The 16,278-nt window shown below is 43.3% G+C and overlaps 1 protein-coding gene, 1 non-coding gene and 1 pseudogene across 2 annotated transcripts; 1 reads left to right on the top strand and 2 right to left on the bottom strand.

Annotated features, from left to right (window-relative positions):
• Positions 1-140, bottom strand: LOC133883789 (small nucleolar RNA Z247). The gene has a single exon (XR_009902997.1). It is a non-coding gene; the product is annotated as a small nucleolar RNA Z247 (small nucleolar RNA).
• Positions 141-1,709: 1,569 nt separating this feature from the next.
• On the bottom strand, positions 1,710-7,697 carry LOC133931408 (adagio-like protein 1). Its single transcript, XM_062378280.1, has 2 exons — positions 7,144-7,697; positions 1,710-3,941 (listed from the first exon to the last, which is right to left on the bottom strand). The coding sequence occupies exons 1-2, from the start codon at positions 7,422-7,424 to the stop codon at positions 2,333-2,335; spliced, it is 1,890 nt and encodes a 629-aa protein (XP_062234264.1). The 5' UTR covers positions 7,425-7,697; the 3' UTR covers positions 1,710-2,332.
• On the top strand, positions 7,423-15,670 carry LOC133931100 (uncharacterized protein At2g39910-like; annotated as a pseudogene).
• The last annotated feature ends 608 nt before the right edge of the window (positions 15,671-16,278 follow it).

Raw genomic sequence — 16,278 nt, 5'->3', positions numbered from 1 at the left:
GCTTCAAATGACAGGAGGTGGGCGTAGACATCATCAAGCATGAGTGCCTCACTCTTGGTGGTCATGGACGTCACTAACGGATCATAATCCGGACCAAGACCAGCCAGGAGGTAGGCAATGATTTCATCATCACGGAGAGGGGTGCCAGCGGTAGCCAACTCTGATGCAAGTCCCTTGACCTTGCGAAAATAATCAGAGGCAGGAAGATCTCTTTTCTTCGTGGTGGCTAATTCAATGCGAATCTGGACTACACGGGCACGGGTGGCGGAGAAAAACATCCGCTGAAGAATATCCCATGCTTCTTTGGAAGAGGTGGCCGAGACAACGTCTTGTAGGACCTCCTCGGTCATGGAGGAGAGAAGAGCAGTCAAAAGTTGTTGGTCTTGATCGTACCACCGGTCATAAGCCGGGTTTGGTACAAGCTCAGCATCCGCAGCCGACGATGAAGCGACGAACTTGGGCGGTGCCGGCGTGGATCCATCGAGAAAACCCATGAGCCTCGCACTCCGCAGAGGGGGTAGGAGCTGAGCGCGCCATAGCATAAAGTTGGTTTTGGTGAGGCGAATGGTAACGGCTTGGTGAAGAGGAATTGGTGCAAAGGTGCTGGCCATGGTAGATTGCATCGAATTGGAGATGGCGGAGGTGGAGGAGGAGGAGGAAGAAGAAGATGTAGTTGATATCTTTAACGAAAAAACCTTGGCTCTATTACCATGTTGGAATATTGTCACTCAGTGATCCCATAGGATCATGGTGTCTCATATTTATAGAAGATGTACATGAAAATATTACATGCGTGATCAATGGAGCATGCCAATCAAGGGAGACGCAGCTCCAAGAAATGAGGATCACCTTCTATCTTTAGAGGATGACCTGCTATGTTTAACAGGAGGCATCTATGGCGGCGTCGATGTCGTCTAACGTGGGGAAGAACCGCTTCCACCGGCGGAGGGTGCTCTGCGCGGTGGCCATGGCGGCGTGTGTGCGATTCTTAGAAACCTAGCTAGCTACTAGGTCACCGGCGGGAGATACGTGCGATGTGGAGCGGTGGAGGAGGAAGAGGGATGGGCAACCCATGGCTTCGCCTTCCTCATGCGCAGAGCGGCGATCAACTTATAAAGCGCCACTGGTCCTGTGTCGAGCGTAAGGAACACGCGTTGTGCAGTCCGAATAGCTTTCGGGGCCAGCAAATTTGGGCTCAATCCGATCGCTGATCGGAGAGGTTGATAAGGTAACAGTAGTAATGGTTAAGTTCTGGCAAATCTTGATACAAGCGCACGCAAAGTCACGCATGCACTCGGCTATGTCCGATTCGGGCAGGAGGGGGGGCGAGGGCCCCGTGAATTAGCCACTTCCTTAAGTTTCCTTCTAAAACCTGTTAGTCTCGGTGTCGATTTAAGTTTGTTGGTTTAATTAAGATCTGATCAAAATTTTAAAATCTGACTGTCAGTAGCTAGTTTGAAAACATAAAAATCAAACATATAAATTTATGTAAAAAATATGTTTATAATATTATATTTTATTAGATATTATAATTATATTTTAATAAAAAATAATGGTCAACGTTACACATAAAAATCGTAAAAGGTTGAAAACGACAAATATTTATCACAAGAGGGAATACGTAGCTCTACGGTGCATCTATGGTATTTGCTCTAAAAACACTTTTGGAGCTTCAGTGAAGGCATAACCACGTTGGTGGACTATAGATATGCTGAACTGCTTCCAGCTGACTATATATCTGACTACATATGCAGTACCAGCTGTCCATAATGATACAAAATGTGAAAGAGAAGATAACGTAAACAGACATCGAGCTAAGCTCACCTAATAAAACATGCTACACTATATTACAAGTTTTACAAAAAGAGGGTTGATCAGTGATCACTGATACAGCATGCCATGAGATTTTGCCTCAGACAACAGCTCAAGTTTCCCACGTATCGTACATCAAAAGATTCAACTATACAGCGTGGTCCTTTGTTCCCCTAACACATTGCATGTCAGGAACATCTGAGAATACATATACAATTGGTACTCATTCCACAAGGGTAGCTTATGAATTAATTATACTTATCTGGTAAAAAGACCAAACAAACAGCAATAAAAATGAACATATCACTACCCTTTGTCTACATAAAGCAAGCAATCCGAGTAACAGGCTTGATCTACTTGAGGCGAACCATATCATCTTCCACGTGAAGCTAAGTAGCTGCCAAAATATTCAGTATGCTCATTCATTCTTCCAGTCCTGCCGGTGAAGACAATCAAGCTTCAGGTTGCATGAGAAATCAGCATTAATTTGCAAGGAAGATGGCTAGAAACCTTTTCAAACTCAAACTGAGTTGCTTGCCAGAGAAAGCTCATGTATTTCAGTAAGCATCCACTCTTCCCCAGTTTGCCCACCAAGCACTATTGCTTTTGTTCCTCCAACGACACAGGTGCTGTGGCCCCAGGCGAACCGGGGAGGACGCCCAGGAACATTCAGTATCCTCCAGGTAGGCTTTTCTTCAGTCGGATCCAACAGATAAAGCTGTGACGCTGAGTGAAGACCTGCCACTGAGCCACCAAATATCAAAATTCTTCCACCTGGCAGGCTCACAGCAACATGATCAAGGCGAGGTGGTGGACCAACCCCGGCTGGATTTCCAGCACCAGGCATTCCACTACCAGTGAGGCATCGCCAGCACGGCTCTTCTTCACTTAAGTCCAGTGTGTACACATCACTAGACCGGAGTCGCAGAGGACCACTCTTAGCAAGACCGCCAAACATCAGGATTTTCCTGCCACCATATACAGACATTGAGTGCCCCAATCTTGAAGGTGGTGTCCACGATGCAGGTACCTCTCTCCATACTGGCCTGTCCATGGTAACATCGAGAAGATATGTATCACTGAGAAGTACACCTGAATCGGCACAGCCACCAGAAACTACCAACTTCGTCCCATCCAAAGTGCAGGAGCTGTGCCATGATCGCGGAACTGGGGGTGCAACTCCAGGAATCTCACGCCAGGTTGGGTGTTTTGCATCCAGATCCAACATGAATACATCATTAAGAAGACCCTGCCTTCCACATCCACCAAACACAACCAACCAAGATCCATTTAAACATGACAGAGTATGGCCCCAACGGCCTGGAGGAGCTGAGCTTACATTGATATGCCTCCACTCTGGATTGCTTGCATTTAAATCCAAAACAAATGTATCATTCATTGGTTGCATGTTGACACCTTCTCCGCCAAAGAGAACAACACGGTTCCCTACAGCACAGGCACTGAAATTGCATCGAGATGGCTCCACTGCACCCCCTACTGTCAATTTCCTCCAGGCAACAGCTTCCAAGGTGGTCAGTTCTCTCGCCAGCCAACCCCAGCCCAATCTTCTTGCAGCAGGCACTGTCTCAAGAGCTTGAGTAGTCTCGCTACCCCAAGCATTCTGACAAACCATTCTCCAAAGGTCTTCATTTCTTGTTAAGTGATACAAGTGCTTGCACACAGAGCTCACAGATGCTATATCTCTTGGTGACAACCTTGACAGGATACTTTGGCAAAGTACTTCATCCGTCAATTGGAAAAGGCTGGAATATTCCCGACAAAAGTTGCTCTCACCTGGCCCCGTGGATATGGGTCGAAAAGAGTTATCCGGAGCAAACCGTGCAGATCTCACTGGTTCCTTTGTTATTGAGCCAGGCAATGGTCCCAATTCAACATTAGCATTAGTGAAGAACTGAATGCCCATATAATGCGTTATGGTTTCATCATCTCCATATATAGGGATCAGATGCAACCTGTTCATCAATGGTGAGCCATCTTTCCTGAAATTTAGCAAATCACCACGGAACTCAGTACCGTTGTCTGTGCATCCTCGAATCTCCGAAACCACTGCAGCATCAACTAGGGGGTGCCTCCTTTGAGCAAATGGCCCTCTACATTGCAGGAACCGGCTGAAAGAGAGAAGAAACAGCAGTGTAAAAAGATGTAAAGAAAAGTACCCAGTGCTGAAAGCTCCTGCACGTTGTGATGTTAAGAAAAATGAATTAAACAATAAATAATTTGCTTACGTTATATTGTGGCACAATTCAGGAAAATAATGAAACATGCGAAGAGACACATGCAAAAAGGATATACTACTTTCAGCTTCCACTGAAACTTGAAAAAGCCATTTCCGTCTACATTTCGGCAAAAATGAATTGCTGCCTCCCATAAAAACCAAGGTATCATAATTCAAAAGCACTCCCGTGTGAAACTAAGGTCTTAGCCCAGGGGTTTTCATTGACAATCCCCTTAATCCTTATGCATGTTTGGACGTGAACAGTGATGTTTGGAAGCCCACAACAAATGTGAGAGCAATATATTTACATCCACAGGGTAAGAAACTAAGAATATCTTGGATGTGTTATCTTTAGTAAATAACCATAAATATGCATGGTTGAGATAGACAGTGGTTGTATGGTAGAACCTCCAAAAGGTGTTTTCACAAGTTAACTTCACCATTCCAATTCACATCTTCATGTTTATGCTGAAGCAATCATGCCCTAAGTATGCTACTAGACATAAAAACTAGTATTTGTTTCATAGATCAGTAAGCAGTTTTGTAAAGTTTTCTCTGATAATAAATGAAACAAGCTAAAAGACTTCAGTTTAGGTGTTGGCTTAGGTATCTGTGATAGTATATTAGTAATAAATAGAGAAGCGATAACTGTTAATATACGACATGGTGATCAATTGAGTAAGCCGCACCATAGGCCCCTAAAAATACCTACTTACACGAGGTGTATCACATAGACTCTCAAAGTGGGAAATTGCAAAGTTTGTCCCTACTATAAGTCAGTCCAGCTGGACACAAACCCTACTTAATTGCTAATTAGACATCATGTGACATGTTGGCTCACTCTAAATTCCTGTTTGACCATACAACTGTTATATTAATTTTGGATTTGAATGAAACTTTCTTCGGAATGTAAATCAACATAAATAACACCACATGCACTTGGATCACTAGTTACTGACATGAGTCATGTTTCTGCCAGTCTTGACTCAAGTATAAAGGTTAAGGACTTCGATGTACATCATCAAGTGGAAGGAAATCAAGTTTAAGACCTCGATGTGCAACTCACAGTATAACCATTTTCCTATCCTCACTTTCTTTCCTACTTTTTTTAGCCACATTATTGATTTCCAATAGATCATTTCTATGAACTACTCCTCTTTGTTCTCTCTTCTGAGTTACAGCCTGTGAGGGATCTTCTCGTCTAGTCTAACTATCTTGTAAATCCCTTTTCACAACCTGTGCCTACCATAGAGCTACCATATTGTTTCAGATTACAGTTGAAAACTGCAAAGTATCAGACCTCTTTAGTGTTGATCACTATCAACAATTCGATCATCAAATACTAAGTGATTCCAGCAAACAGGACAGGTAAAAAAACTGATTAAAGATACTTCCTCGAATGATCAGGTCCATCATTTTCTTTCCCTATAAATTACTCCGACAAATGTTTTATCGATTTCCATTTGAAGGTGCTAACTTACATTAGAGAGTTTTTCTCCAACTACACTACAGGATATGACCTCAAAACATAAATATCAAGCAATTAAAACATCTCACATGATTTTGTTTGTAAATAGTATCATGTGAACGATCCTAGAACCAAATCAAATAATGAAAAAGCATCAAAGTAAGTCACAAGGTAGTATTGAAACAAATTTTTGAACCAAAGCGCAACTCAAACACCATGGTCTCAAATAAAGCATGGCAGCCAAGATATGGCTAACTAATTCTAATCTGGAGTAAATAGAAACTCAAGATACAGTCGAAACCTAAAAAAATCGATTAGGCAACTCCACATAATCAGTATGCAAAACATCACGGTGCTCCGCGGTGTTAACTTCTAGCCTTCCATACCATCCGCTGTACGCTGTATGACACGAAACCAAAGACCATGCATTTGTGACATGAGCTGACCAGAAACGATGCTACTGGGAAAGGATGAACAAAATAGCGAAAGGAATCCTAAAAATAGCGGAAGGATGTCGCCGCTTGCCATCTATTATATTATTACTTGAGTGTTAAAAAGAGCCACCAAGCTCACAAAATTCCTATGTTAATCGGAAAAAAGAAAAGGACCTAGACCACTCATTGTTATGAACATCTAATGGTCTAGATTAAACCAAAGAGTCCATATCAAATACGATTAACAAATAGCTAAATTCGGAAATAAAAATTATGGAAAATCAGCAGTTTGATTTCCATACGGTTTGGGAAGCAAAATATCTAAATAAAGAGTCCAAATAAAATAAAATCAATAATAAAAAGAGACTAATCTTTAATCAAAGGTTATCATGACAAAATAGTGAAACGAGGCTAGCCACGCTATTAGCGTGGACCACCTTGCTAGTGCTCTATTATTCAGATGCCATGCGAACACAGAAGACCCAATACGAGCTAGGAATCCAATCTGAAGGAGGAATGCATATCAACTATAGTCTTAGAAAAAAAATCAAATACCTAAATAAAGAGTCCATGTAAAATACAATTAATCAATAGCTAAAATTCATAATAATAAAAAATCAAAATTCTTACTAAGATAATAGATTTAGCACCGTATAGCTCAAGGTCGTCGCAAGCGGACAGCGGGCAAGGCAAACCTATTATGATTTTGGTTGGGCTGCCTACACCTGACACATGATTTTGGTAGTTGATCAAAACGTATACGAATCGATCCAATACATGTTTACGATTTGGGTATAAGTTTGGAGCATAAATAATTTTCTCTTCCACTAACATAATTTTTTATCCCTTCTTCTAATTTTATGTGTTTTGTAATCAAATGTTAAAGAGACTAATTTTTAATCAAATGTTATCGTGACAAAATATTGCAGCTGAGGCTAGCCACGCTATTAGCATGGGCTACCTTTCTAGTTTCGCTCAAAGGGTGAGCCTCGTAACAGCGAAAGCGAACACATACCCATCCAACCTCGCTTGTAATGCACGAAATCGCCCAAACAAAAGCTCGCCGTGTAAGAGACCACAAAATACTAGCAAGTTTATCTCGATTCAAAGTGGCACCAATCCTTGCACCCAAATCAAATGGACCGAAACGAACTGAAAGGAAAACGTATGAGATATGGCTGAGAGGGACCAACCAGTTCCTGCCGAGCACCTCCTCGGCGCGGTACCCGGTAGCCTCCTCGAAGCCGCGGTTGACGTAGATGATGGGGCAGTCGGGCTCGAGCGCGTCTGTGACCACCAGCCCGCACGGCCCGGAGGCGCGCAGCATCCCTTCGATCGCGAACGTGAACATGCCCCCGCCCCCTCCCCCACCTCCACCAACTCCCTCGAATCCCGCCTCCTCTTCCTCCTCCTCCTCCTCCTCTTCGCCAGGGCCGATGCTGCCGGCGCCGTCAGACTCGCTATCCCACTCCATGGCGGCGCGGCCGAAGACAAACCCTAGCTCCGGATCCGAGCTCCCAGCCGCGGCTCGGTCAGCCCGTCGAGGCCAAGCGCGTGGGGCGTAGCGTGAGGGATTAGTGCTTGGTGGCCTGGCTCGGGATTGGATAGTTGGATTGGTGAGGAGGGTTTTGGGGGGCGGTGAAGAGAGCGGAATGGGAGGAGGTGGTGGGGGAGAAAGAGAGGACGCCAACGAGTGGACGGGACAAGGGGGCAGTGGCAGCCAACCGACTCAGCGCGCCTTGGTTGATGTGTGGGGCTGGGTACAAGTACCGACTCGGCCGCCAACCGACTCAGCGCGTATTTGTGTTGAGCTGGGTAAAGTATCAGCGATAAAGTTATCGTAATATCGATATTAGTGAATTTAGATCTCTATAAAGTATGAATTAAATTGATTTGATTGGTTCTTGTAGTATTCTCTCGTACGACAAGCGGAACCACCTAGCATGCCATGGTTTGTTTGTGTAGCCGTGGTCTCTAGATGTGAGTGTACTTTTATCTCCCCACATACACACATGCTGACCATTGGATACGTGTCTCAGAAAAAACTAGCCACCATTTTCATTATTTTTTACAAATAATTGATATTTGAGGTCTTTGGGTACGTGTTACTACTGCATTTAAATCTTATACGAAGTTGATTAACTTAAATTGTTCAAAAAATAAAATTATTAAAGGGTCCATCATTCATGGAAATATTTGTGCGAGAAGTTGACTAGCGCAAAAAATACACAATGAGACTATGAAAGCAGATAGTTTTACCCGATCTGAAACAAGGAAATGATTATAGCAATAAATTTTGTATTTCGTGAGTCATTGCACAAGTCTTGCTACCACAAACCAGCAAGTCACTGATTCCCCATAAATTCATTTGCTAGCACAAGTCACAGAAGTTCCTATCATCTTTCTGCATAAATCAAGACAAACCACTAATCCTAGGAAGAAACCAACTCCTTGTGACAGAGTGATTCCAGTCCAAGTCCCTCATGTTGGATGTGGCCATCTAGCTCCAGAACCTGTAATGGTGGAAAATAACGAGATTAGCACAAGTTCAATTCAGTAGGCATTTCTGAGATGATCTTTTAGACTGCTTAGCATCCAACATCTGAAATTAAACTCTATGACTGTTTACATATCACTTACCTCAAGTCAAGTTCAGATTGCTTGAGATAAAACCGTTGTGAATCAGAACACCCCACCGCCACCCTTCCTGCCATCACAATATAAATGTATCATGGACCTTCCAGCCTATAATATAGTATTGTAATGTTCAGTTCATGAAGGTCTATAGTTAATCCATGTTTATGGTATCATGTCTCGAGACAAGAATTACCACACTTAATAAAAACAATGTCTTACATATAAAACAGCATGCCAATATGGAAAAAAAACAAGAATCACCATTACCATCACCAAAAGATTTCTCATTACCTGTCTAGCATCTCCATCACTTACGGTGAGAAAAATCTCTATGAATACACAGATCTAGAAAAATCCAACAAAATAAAACAGAGAGGGAAAAGGAGACCAGTACAATACCTTCTGCTCCTTTAGACTTGGTGGCAATGTGTTTAGGAGAGAGGAGGAAGGGGATCAGGGATGCCTTCATCCCTATGGCCAGTCGGCAGGATGTTGAGCTTTGGAGTGCGACATGGATGTAGGTAGGGGTGGCGAGGAGGTCATAGGTTGACCAGAGAGGAGAGGGGCGGCATGGGGGTTCTAGGTGACCCGGTGTTAGGAGGGGCACGACAGCGAGGTTGCTGGACAATGTGAGGCTTGTGGAGGGGCAGCAGGCTGGTGGGGAAACTATAGATGCAGAGGGCGTGATAGGGATGGAGCTAGAAACAAAAAAGAGGGGTTAATACAAATAGCAAAAATATGAAACACCTAGATAGAGAAATTTTGACATTTTATCTGAAAAATGTTTAAACTTTGAAGGGTATAGGTAGAAATTCATCCATCTTGGATCAGGGACCTTAGCCTTCGTGGCTTCGTTCCTAGGTCGCGAGAGCGCAACGAGACATGAGACCAGGGGATGGGGATCCTATGACATATTGCACGCCTGCTGACATGTGAACCCGATCCCCACGCGTCAGCGAGCGTGTAGTACCCCTGTAGTACGTAAGAGGATTCGCGTCCGAGACCAGGCAGGCACAGAGAGATGCGAGAGCGCAGCAGGCACACAGATCCAGCATTATATACAATGGCATTTCTGGATAAATTACACCAACTTGAGCCCCACTCCGGTAAACACCACCCACAAAAGCTATTGGGGTGTAATTCTATCGATGTAATAGGTAAGGAGGTGCCGTGCCAGGGAGGCCACACCGCTGAATATCAGCAATCATTAGATATTTTCAAGGCCACAACCTCATCACATGATCAGGGCGGGACTCGCAAGATGACCCTCTGGTCGCAGAAGGAGACCCCTGCGACCAGCCGCTAGGAAGGTACTCACTTAACTTGTCAGATCACATTTAATATCGTTAACTCAAGTATTTCTCTTCCCCAGGAACTCCCTTTCAATGAGCTTGATCATGGTAGGCGTGGTGTTGTAGTGACTCGTCCCATAGCATTTAATGCTACGGGATGACCTCGCATGCGAGTGTGATGACGGTAGGTGGATGGGACAGGGAATGTAGGACGACCAGAGTACGATGGACTATGAGTGATTGACTTCATCAAGAATTGGACTGCTACAGAGTTTGGTATGATCCGTTTGTAAATATTCCCTTCTCCTGGTATATAAAGGGGGAGGGGGAGCTTGTAAAGGAACAAGAGAACCAGTTCACACATTTATAAAAAAATACACATGACGTAGGACTATTATCCCATAAAAGATCTGAACCTGGATAAATTCCTATGTTCTTAAGTTCATTAGATACACACCCATAGGAGACACAGATTCACACGCCCATCGTTTGGCATACCCTGGATATATTATCAGAGATCACACCTCGATAAATTCATTTTTAGCTTTTGGGCGCGCCATCTTGTGAGAAGTTGATTTGGGCACTGTTTGGCACAGCTTGTGCTTCTGCACATATTTTGTTTTTTCAGATTATGCAGTTTATTTTCAGAATCCGTTTACTGATAATCTGTTGTAAAATCCCGTTATTTAACATAATTTCTACAGAATCCTCCAAAATCCACGAGCATAAATAATACCAAACAAAATCTTGATAAGCAAGATGTTTAGTTAGGCTTATGGCTTCTAACAATGAGAAGCCAGATAAAGTCCAATCTAACCGGGTCTAACCCTTGGCATGTTTCTCATGGACTAAATGCTTGTCGATGATTAACTGTCACTAACGCTACCCATATTTCTCTTGGAAATAACTCATTTCAATAGTGGTTTCATCACAGTTAAACCGTGAAGTCCTCTGAACAAAACTCAATAACATAACAGATCTATGCTTACCCATTTTCCTTAGAAATGATTTCTTGCGGAAAATATAAGCCATCACGCTACATAGTCGAGCCAAATCTGATCAGAGAACTGAACTTTTGAGTCTTCTAACGGTGTTATCGTGCTAATGAAGAATCTATTGCAACTGTCCCGAACCAGTTTCTTGGCATGAACTTCTGTTGTTGAACTTATATAGACATGCACAGTACGTCCACGCAACTACGTTCTTCACCAGCATTCCATCGAACAGCTCGTGCGCGGTTGACGCGGCCAGCCTTGACGTATCCATTGAGCAAAACATGGTGGCGTAGGAGGCGACATCATGGTGCGGCGTTTCATCAAACACGGTCGCTGGAGGTCGCCTTCACGACGGCGCTGCGGTGTCGCAGGACGCGGGCGCTGGAGGAGGAGAGGGTGGAGACACCGTCCAGCCCATTGGGAGAACGAGCTAGGGCAAAGGGGTAGTGACAGTTTTCTAAAAGAGACCCTAGTGTAAAGTTAAGGGAGTGCTACATGTGAGATGTCTGAAATCGGTGTTTTTTTTTCCGATGAAGGCCAGCCATCATTCGTGATCGTATCTTCTTACTGTCACTGCATTCTACTCCACGTGAAAAAACACTCTTCCACCTAGTCTAACTCCTGTCGTCTCCGGTGGCTCTCTACCGTCAGATCCACACTCACTGCCACATTAACCGTTTCGTTTTGAAGCTCCCTCACCCGATATCGGTACATCCAGTGGTTCTCTACCGTCTTGCTATCCCATACTCGTCTCCTCCTTTAGATCGATCTGCTACCCACCGATCTCTCTAAACTTGGTGATAAATAATCCAGTCGGAAAAAGGCTCTCCTTCTGTAATCCCTCGGCACGCCGTTCTTAATCGCCTGAGCAACATCCGTCGTTTTTCTGGTGCTGAAGATTAGGAAGTATGTAGAGCTAACGATCAAACACGCCCTTAACTGGATCCAACTTCGGACGACTTTGAACTGTTGGATCAAACATGGGCGGCTCGGAACGCGCGTGGGGTAAAGTTGTAGCGGCCGTTTTGCAAAATAGCCCCTACTATTTGTGTTTACATTAACCACGCCCCCAAATCGGATTGCAATTAATAATCGCGATCCCACTTCGGACGACTGCGAGTCATCAGATCAAATATGTGCAGCTCAGAACGATGCGGGGCAAAACGGCAGTGGCTATTTCGCAGAAGAGACCCTATTGTTTAGATGTACAAGTTGGAACGGCCCCACATTGACAATGCCGGTTAAAGGCATGAAGGGAGGTGAACGGACTGCGGCGGCGACCGGCGACGAGGTTTAAAGAGACCCCCATTTTGCAGTACCGAGCGCGTAGGCAGGCGCTCGAGCCTTCCAGTCTGACATGCCCCCACGCTATCGTCGCCGTCGTGGTGCTCCCCCGCGACGCCCTCCTCTGCATTGCCTCGTCGCTCCGCGACTGCCTCGCCGCGGCGCCCTACGAGCCCCCCGAGGGCTCCTCCGCTTCCGTCAAGTCTCTCCTCGCCTCCTTCCTCCCTTCCCCTTCCCCCTCCCAGCCCCAGCCCCCGGCGAACAAGGAGGCCACCGACCTCCTCCTCTTCTGCGCCGCCGTCTGCACGGCCTCTCCGGAGTCGCCCGCGCTGCACTGGGTCCCGGCGGGCCTCTCGGGGGTGGCCGCCACCGCGACGGAGGATATGGCGACGTTAGGTGGGTGGGGCGACGTCGGGGAGATGGTGGTGGCGATGATGCCGGAGGTGGTGCCTCCTCTCAAGGCTGTGGTGAAGGAGACGTGCGTTGACATCGACAACGACAAGATTGGCATTGTGAAGCCGCCCAAGGAGCACGCCGTAGTCACCGCGCACCAGTTCCGATGGCTGGTGTCTCAGGTTTGTGCTCCTTGAAGGGTACTCGAGCGTTGTTCTTGTCAATCGATGGGCTATAAGACTTGTAGAAGTTCAAAAGGGGAGTTAGCGAGAATTTACTCGGTCGAATAAATTGTTACTACTATAAAAATGTTTTGCACTTATATTGAGATACAGCAGCAGCAGAACTGTATTAGCAAGTGAAGCAGTAATATTGCGGCATTAGAGATGTTTACTTCAGTTTCTATTTTTGTGTTTCAGGTTAGTTACCCTAAACTTGGGGATTTGTGTTGGTTAGTCATTCCGTGTGCTCTGACGACCTTGGATCATTGGTCAAAAGAAGTTAAGGTACGGTATTCATTGTTTAGTCTCTCTTAAGAGGATAACAGTAGTACTAGTATAGACTGTATAGTATTGCCAACTATGTCTTAGTAGCATTTACTTAAATTTTGGTGCTAATGACAATTCACGATATGGTTCTATTAATGGACATTTTGAGTGACATTATTTCATATGACTGACAGGAACAGGGAATGATTAGCTTCATGCACATAGCGAAGAACGTGAAAGTAACGGAATTAAGTTTGTATGAAGATGCCATACTTAATGCATGCTGCCATAACATTCCTGCCGATGATGAGTTATGGTATCGTGTTCTTGAGGTATCTGTGCTGTTGTTGACTTCCACCCAATGAAGTAATTCCCGCAGCACTTGGTACAATATCTTTCTTTTTCTAAACCTTCTCTTGTTATTCTCAGTTGTGATCATGCCTGTTCTTTCTAGCTCTACAAACTCTGAACAAATAAATCCTATCCTGCTATGAAGCCTATGAGTTTATACTGGACTATGGGTATTCTAAAATGTATAAGACGTACATGAATTGTATTACTCACTCACATTTTGTGAACGCTGCATTGTGGCATCCCTTTTTAATTCTGCACCCAAAGGAAAGAAAAATAGAATTGATGGAGATGACTGGAGAAGAAATGTTTGCCTTTTGTTTCAATGAAATATAAATGTATAAGACATGTATGATTTGTTTCAATGAATGGAATGGTTTAAGACTGAAAACTTTACCTTATACATGGGAGATACAACAATTTTTTTTTTGGGAAAAGGTGGAGCTATAATATTTTTGTTCTACTTATATTGAAATACAGAATCATTGCTGAAGAATCTAAGACACAATGTTTGTGGATACTGTGGAGAAGGCAAGGTAATAAAAAGAGATACTAACTAAAGTTTTCTTATATGGACACTGGTTTTAAGTTACTGAGCTTACTACTGGCTGTTTTTGCATGCTTATGAGTTCCATACTTGCATTGTATAATTGCAAAATCCGTCTGTAGTATAAACATCCATTAAATATTTTGTATTGTTTTATGAATATCTCATTTTTTAATTCAACTTCATTTTTTTTATTGTTACAGGTATGATAGAATGCTTAGTGAGATGTTGGGTCACCTTGAACGGCAGCCATTGAATAAAGAACGTCGCATTGCATGGCTAACCCTTATTGGGCCAGTTTTCAATGCTATGGGCCTCTTCCTATTGGCACATTTTCGTCGCCTTTTCTCACTCTTTTTTCAATGGATGCATACTGATGATGATAAAACTGTTCTTTTGGTAATGAAAAATGTCCTAATTATGCGCAATATATTTTTTTAGCAATTAAAGACATGACTATGATACATCCTCACATTCTGTTCCTGTCAGATAATCTTACTATGTTTTACAGGATATGGAAATTTGTTGACCCTAGTTGATTGTGGAATTTTGATATTTTAACCGTGTATTGTTTTCAGGTTTTGGAGCAAATACATGCTGTTTTCAAGCTTACCTGGATCAGGAAATCACCTTATACTTCAAGGTTTTAGGAGTTGTGATATCATGTTCTGTTTGCTGCGCTAGCTATGTCATTAACTAAGAAGTGACTTCCAACTCACTTTGTGTTTAGGCTGGTGGATGAGCTTATTCTTTTATATAAAGAGTCCGCGACAAGAAGCAGCCGTGAGGTCATGCAAAATCATATCCTGAAAATGCTTGTACTGCTTCAGAAGTAAGGAACTCTCCTTCACTTACATCACATGCAAAATAGCACATTAAGAGCTATTAAGTGGCAATCAGACTCAAGTCTTACAAAAATTCATTTGGTTCAGAGTAGTTCATTAAGTTTATGCTTTCTATTTCTGGCTGCTATTCTACTCCCAAGGTGATTCTTGCTTGCAGAGCTGTTTATGTTCCTCATTTTAGTTGACCTGTTTGGAATCAGTGTTCGAGATCGACTTATGATACTTCACGCTAGCTTTTAGCTGACCGGTTGAAGATAATTTATCCATCTCAACAATGGGATTAATTAGAATGGGACTTGCTGCAGGGCCTAAATTATTCCATGATAACCCTTATGTCATGTCTTTAGGATGGATCTCATTATCTTCATAGATAGCTGATATTTGATGGTTGTCTCTTTTTTGAGATAAAAACACCCTTCTCTCCTGAATGAAGAGAGTAGAGTGTACGGTGCATGCAAGCCAAGTGAGTTTCTGACAAGGAAGTAACCGCTTGCGTTAGTATTAGTAGCCATCGGATCAAAATGTTATTATTGCTACATTCCACCATTTCTGCCTTGGAGATCACTGTTTCTTATATAACATGTACTGATACAGGTGCAAAGGCAGCAGTTTGAGGAAGCTTGGAAGAAGCATGAACTTGACTCAGGCTTAACAATGCTACTGTCTTGTTTCAATCAGCTTTGTATAAAAAGTAGTTCTCCAGGATGTTGAGCTTAACTTAGTATTCTCAATGTAAATAGTTCAGTATCGGCAGCTGCAAGGGTGGGAGATTACAGACCCATTAGCTTAATTAATAGACTAACAAAACTGATAGCCAAGATGATGGCAAACAGTTCAGCCTCAAGGTTAAATGAGTTAGTGTCCATGAGCCAAAGTGCATTCATAAAACAGAGGGGCATCCATAAAAACTTCTTATATTTGTAGAATATGATCAAAGGGCTCCACAAGAACAAACAATCTGCACTGTTTGTGAAGCTTGACATCTTAAAGTTTTTTGACTCGATCAATTGGCCCTATCTTATTGACGTCATGTAGATTTGGGGTTTCGATTGAAAATAGAGAAACTGGATTGCATCGCTGTTGGCCATCACTTCATCCAAAGTTCTTCTCAACGGGACCTAGGGAAGGAATTTTGACATGCAAGAGGATTTCGCCAAGGTGATCCGTTCTCACCAATGCTATTTATCATGGTAATTGATTCTTTGCAGTGTATTATTGAACTGGTAGCCTAAACAACATTTTGCAACCAATCCTACCACGATCGACACACTTGAGATGCTCCCTGTACATAGATGATATTGTTACAAATCCAATTGATCGAGTCAAGATGGATTGGAAACTTATATCACCTCACAACCTAAGATGAGCTTACACAATTTGTAAATCTATGGGAAGACCTATAGGGGTCACGCCAGACTTAGGTGCGCCGGACTCAATCACTTGGAGGTGGACAAATGACGAAGAATACACCACAAAAGTGCCTACAACATCCAGTT

The sequence above is a fragment of the Phragmites australis genome, chromosome 10 (genome assembly GCF_958298935.1).
Source record: "Phragmites australis chromosome 10, lpPhrAust1.1, whole genome shotgun sequence".
NCBI classification, from domain to species: domain Eukaryota; kingdom Viridiplantae; phylum Streptophyta; class Magnoliopsida; order Poales; family Poaceae; genus Phragmites; species Phragmites australis.
This window is presented reverse-complemented; position numbering and strand designations above follow the sequence as displayed.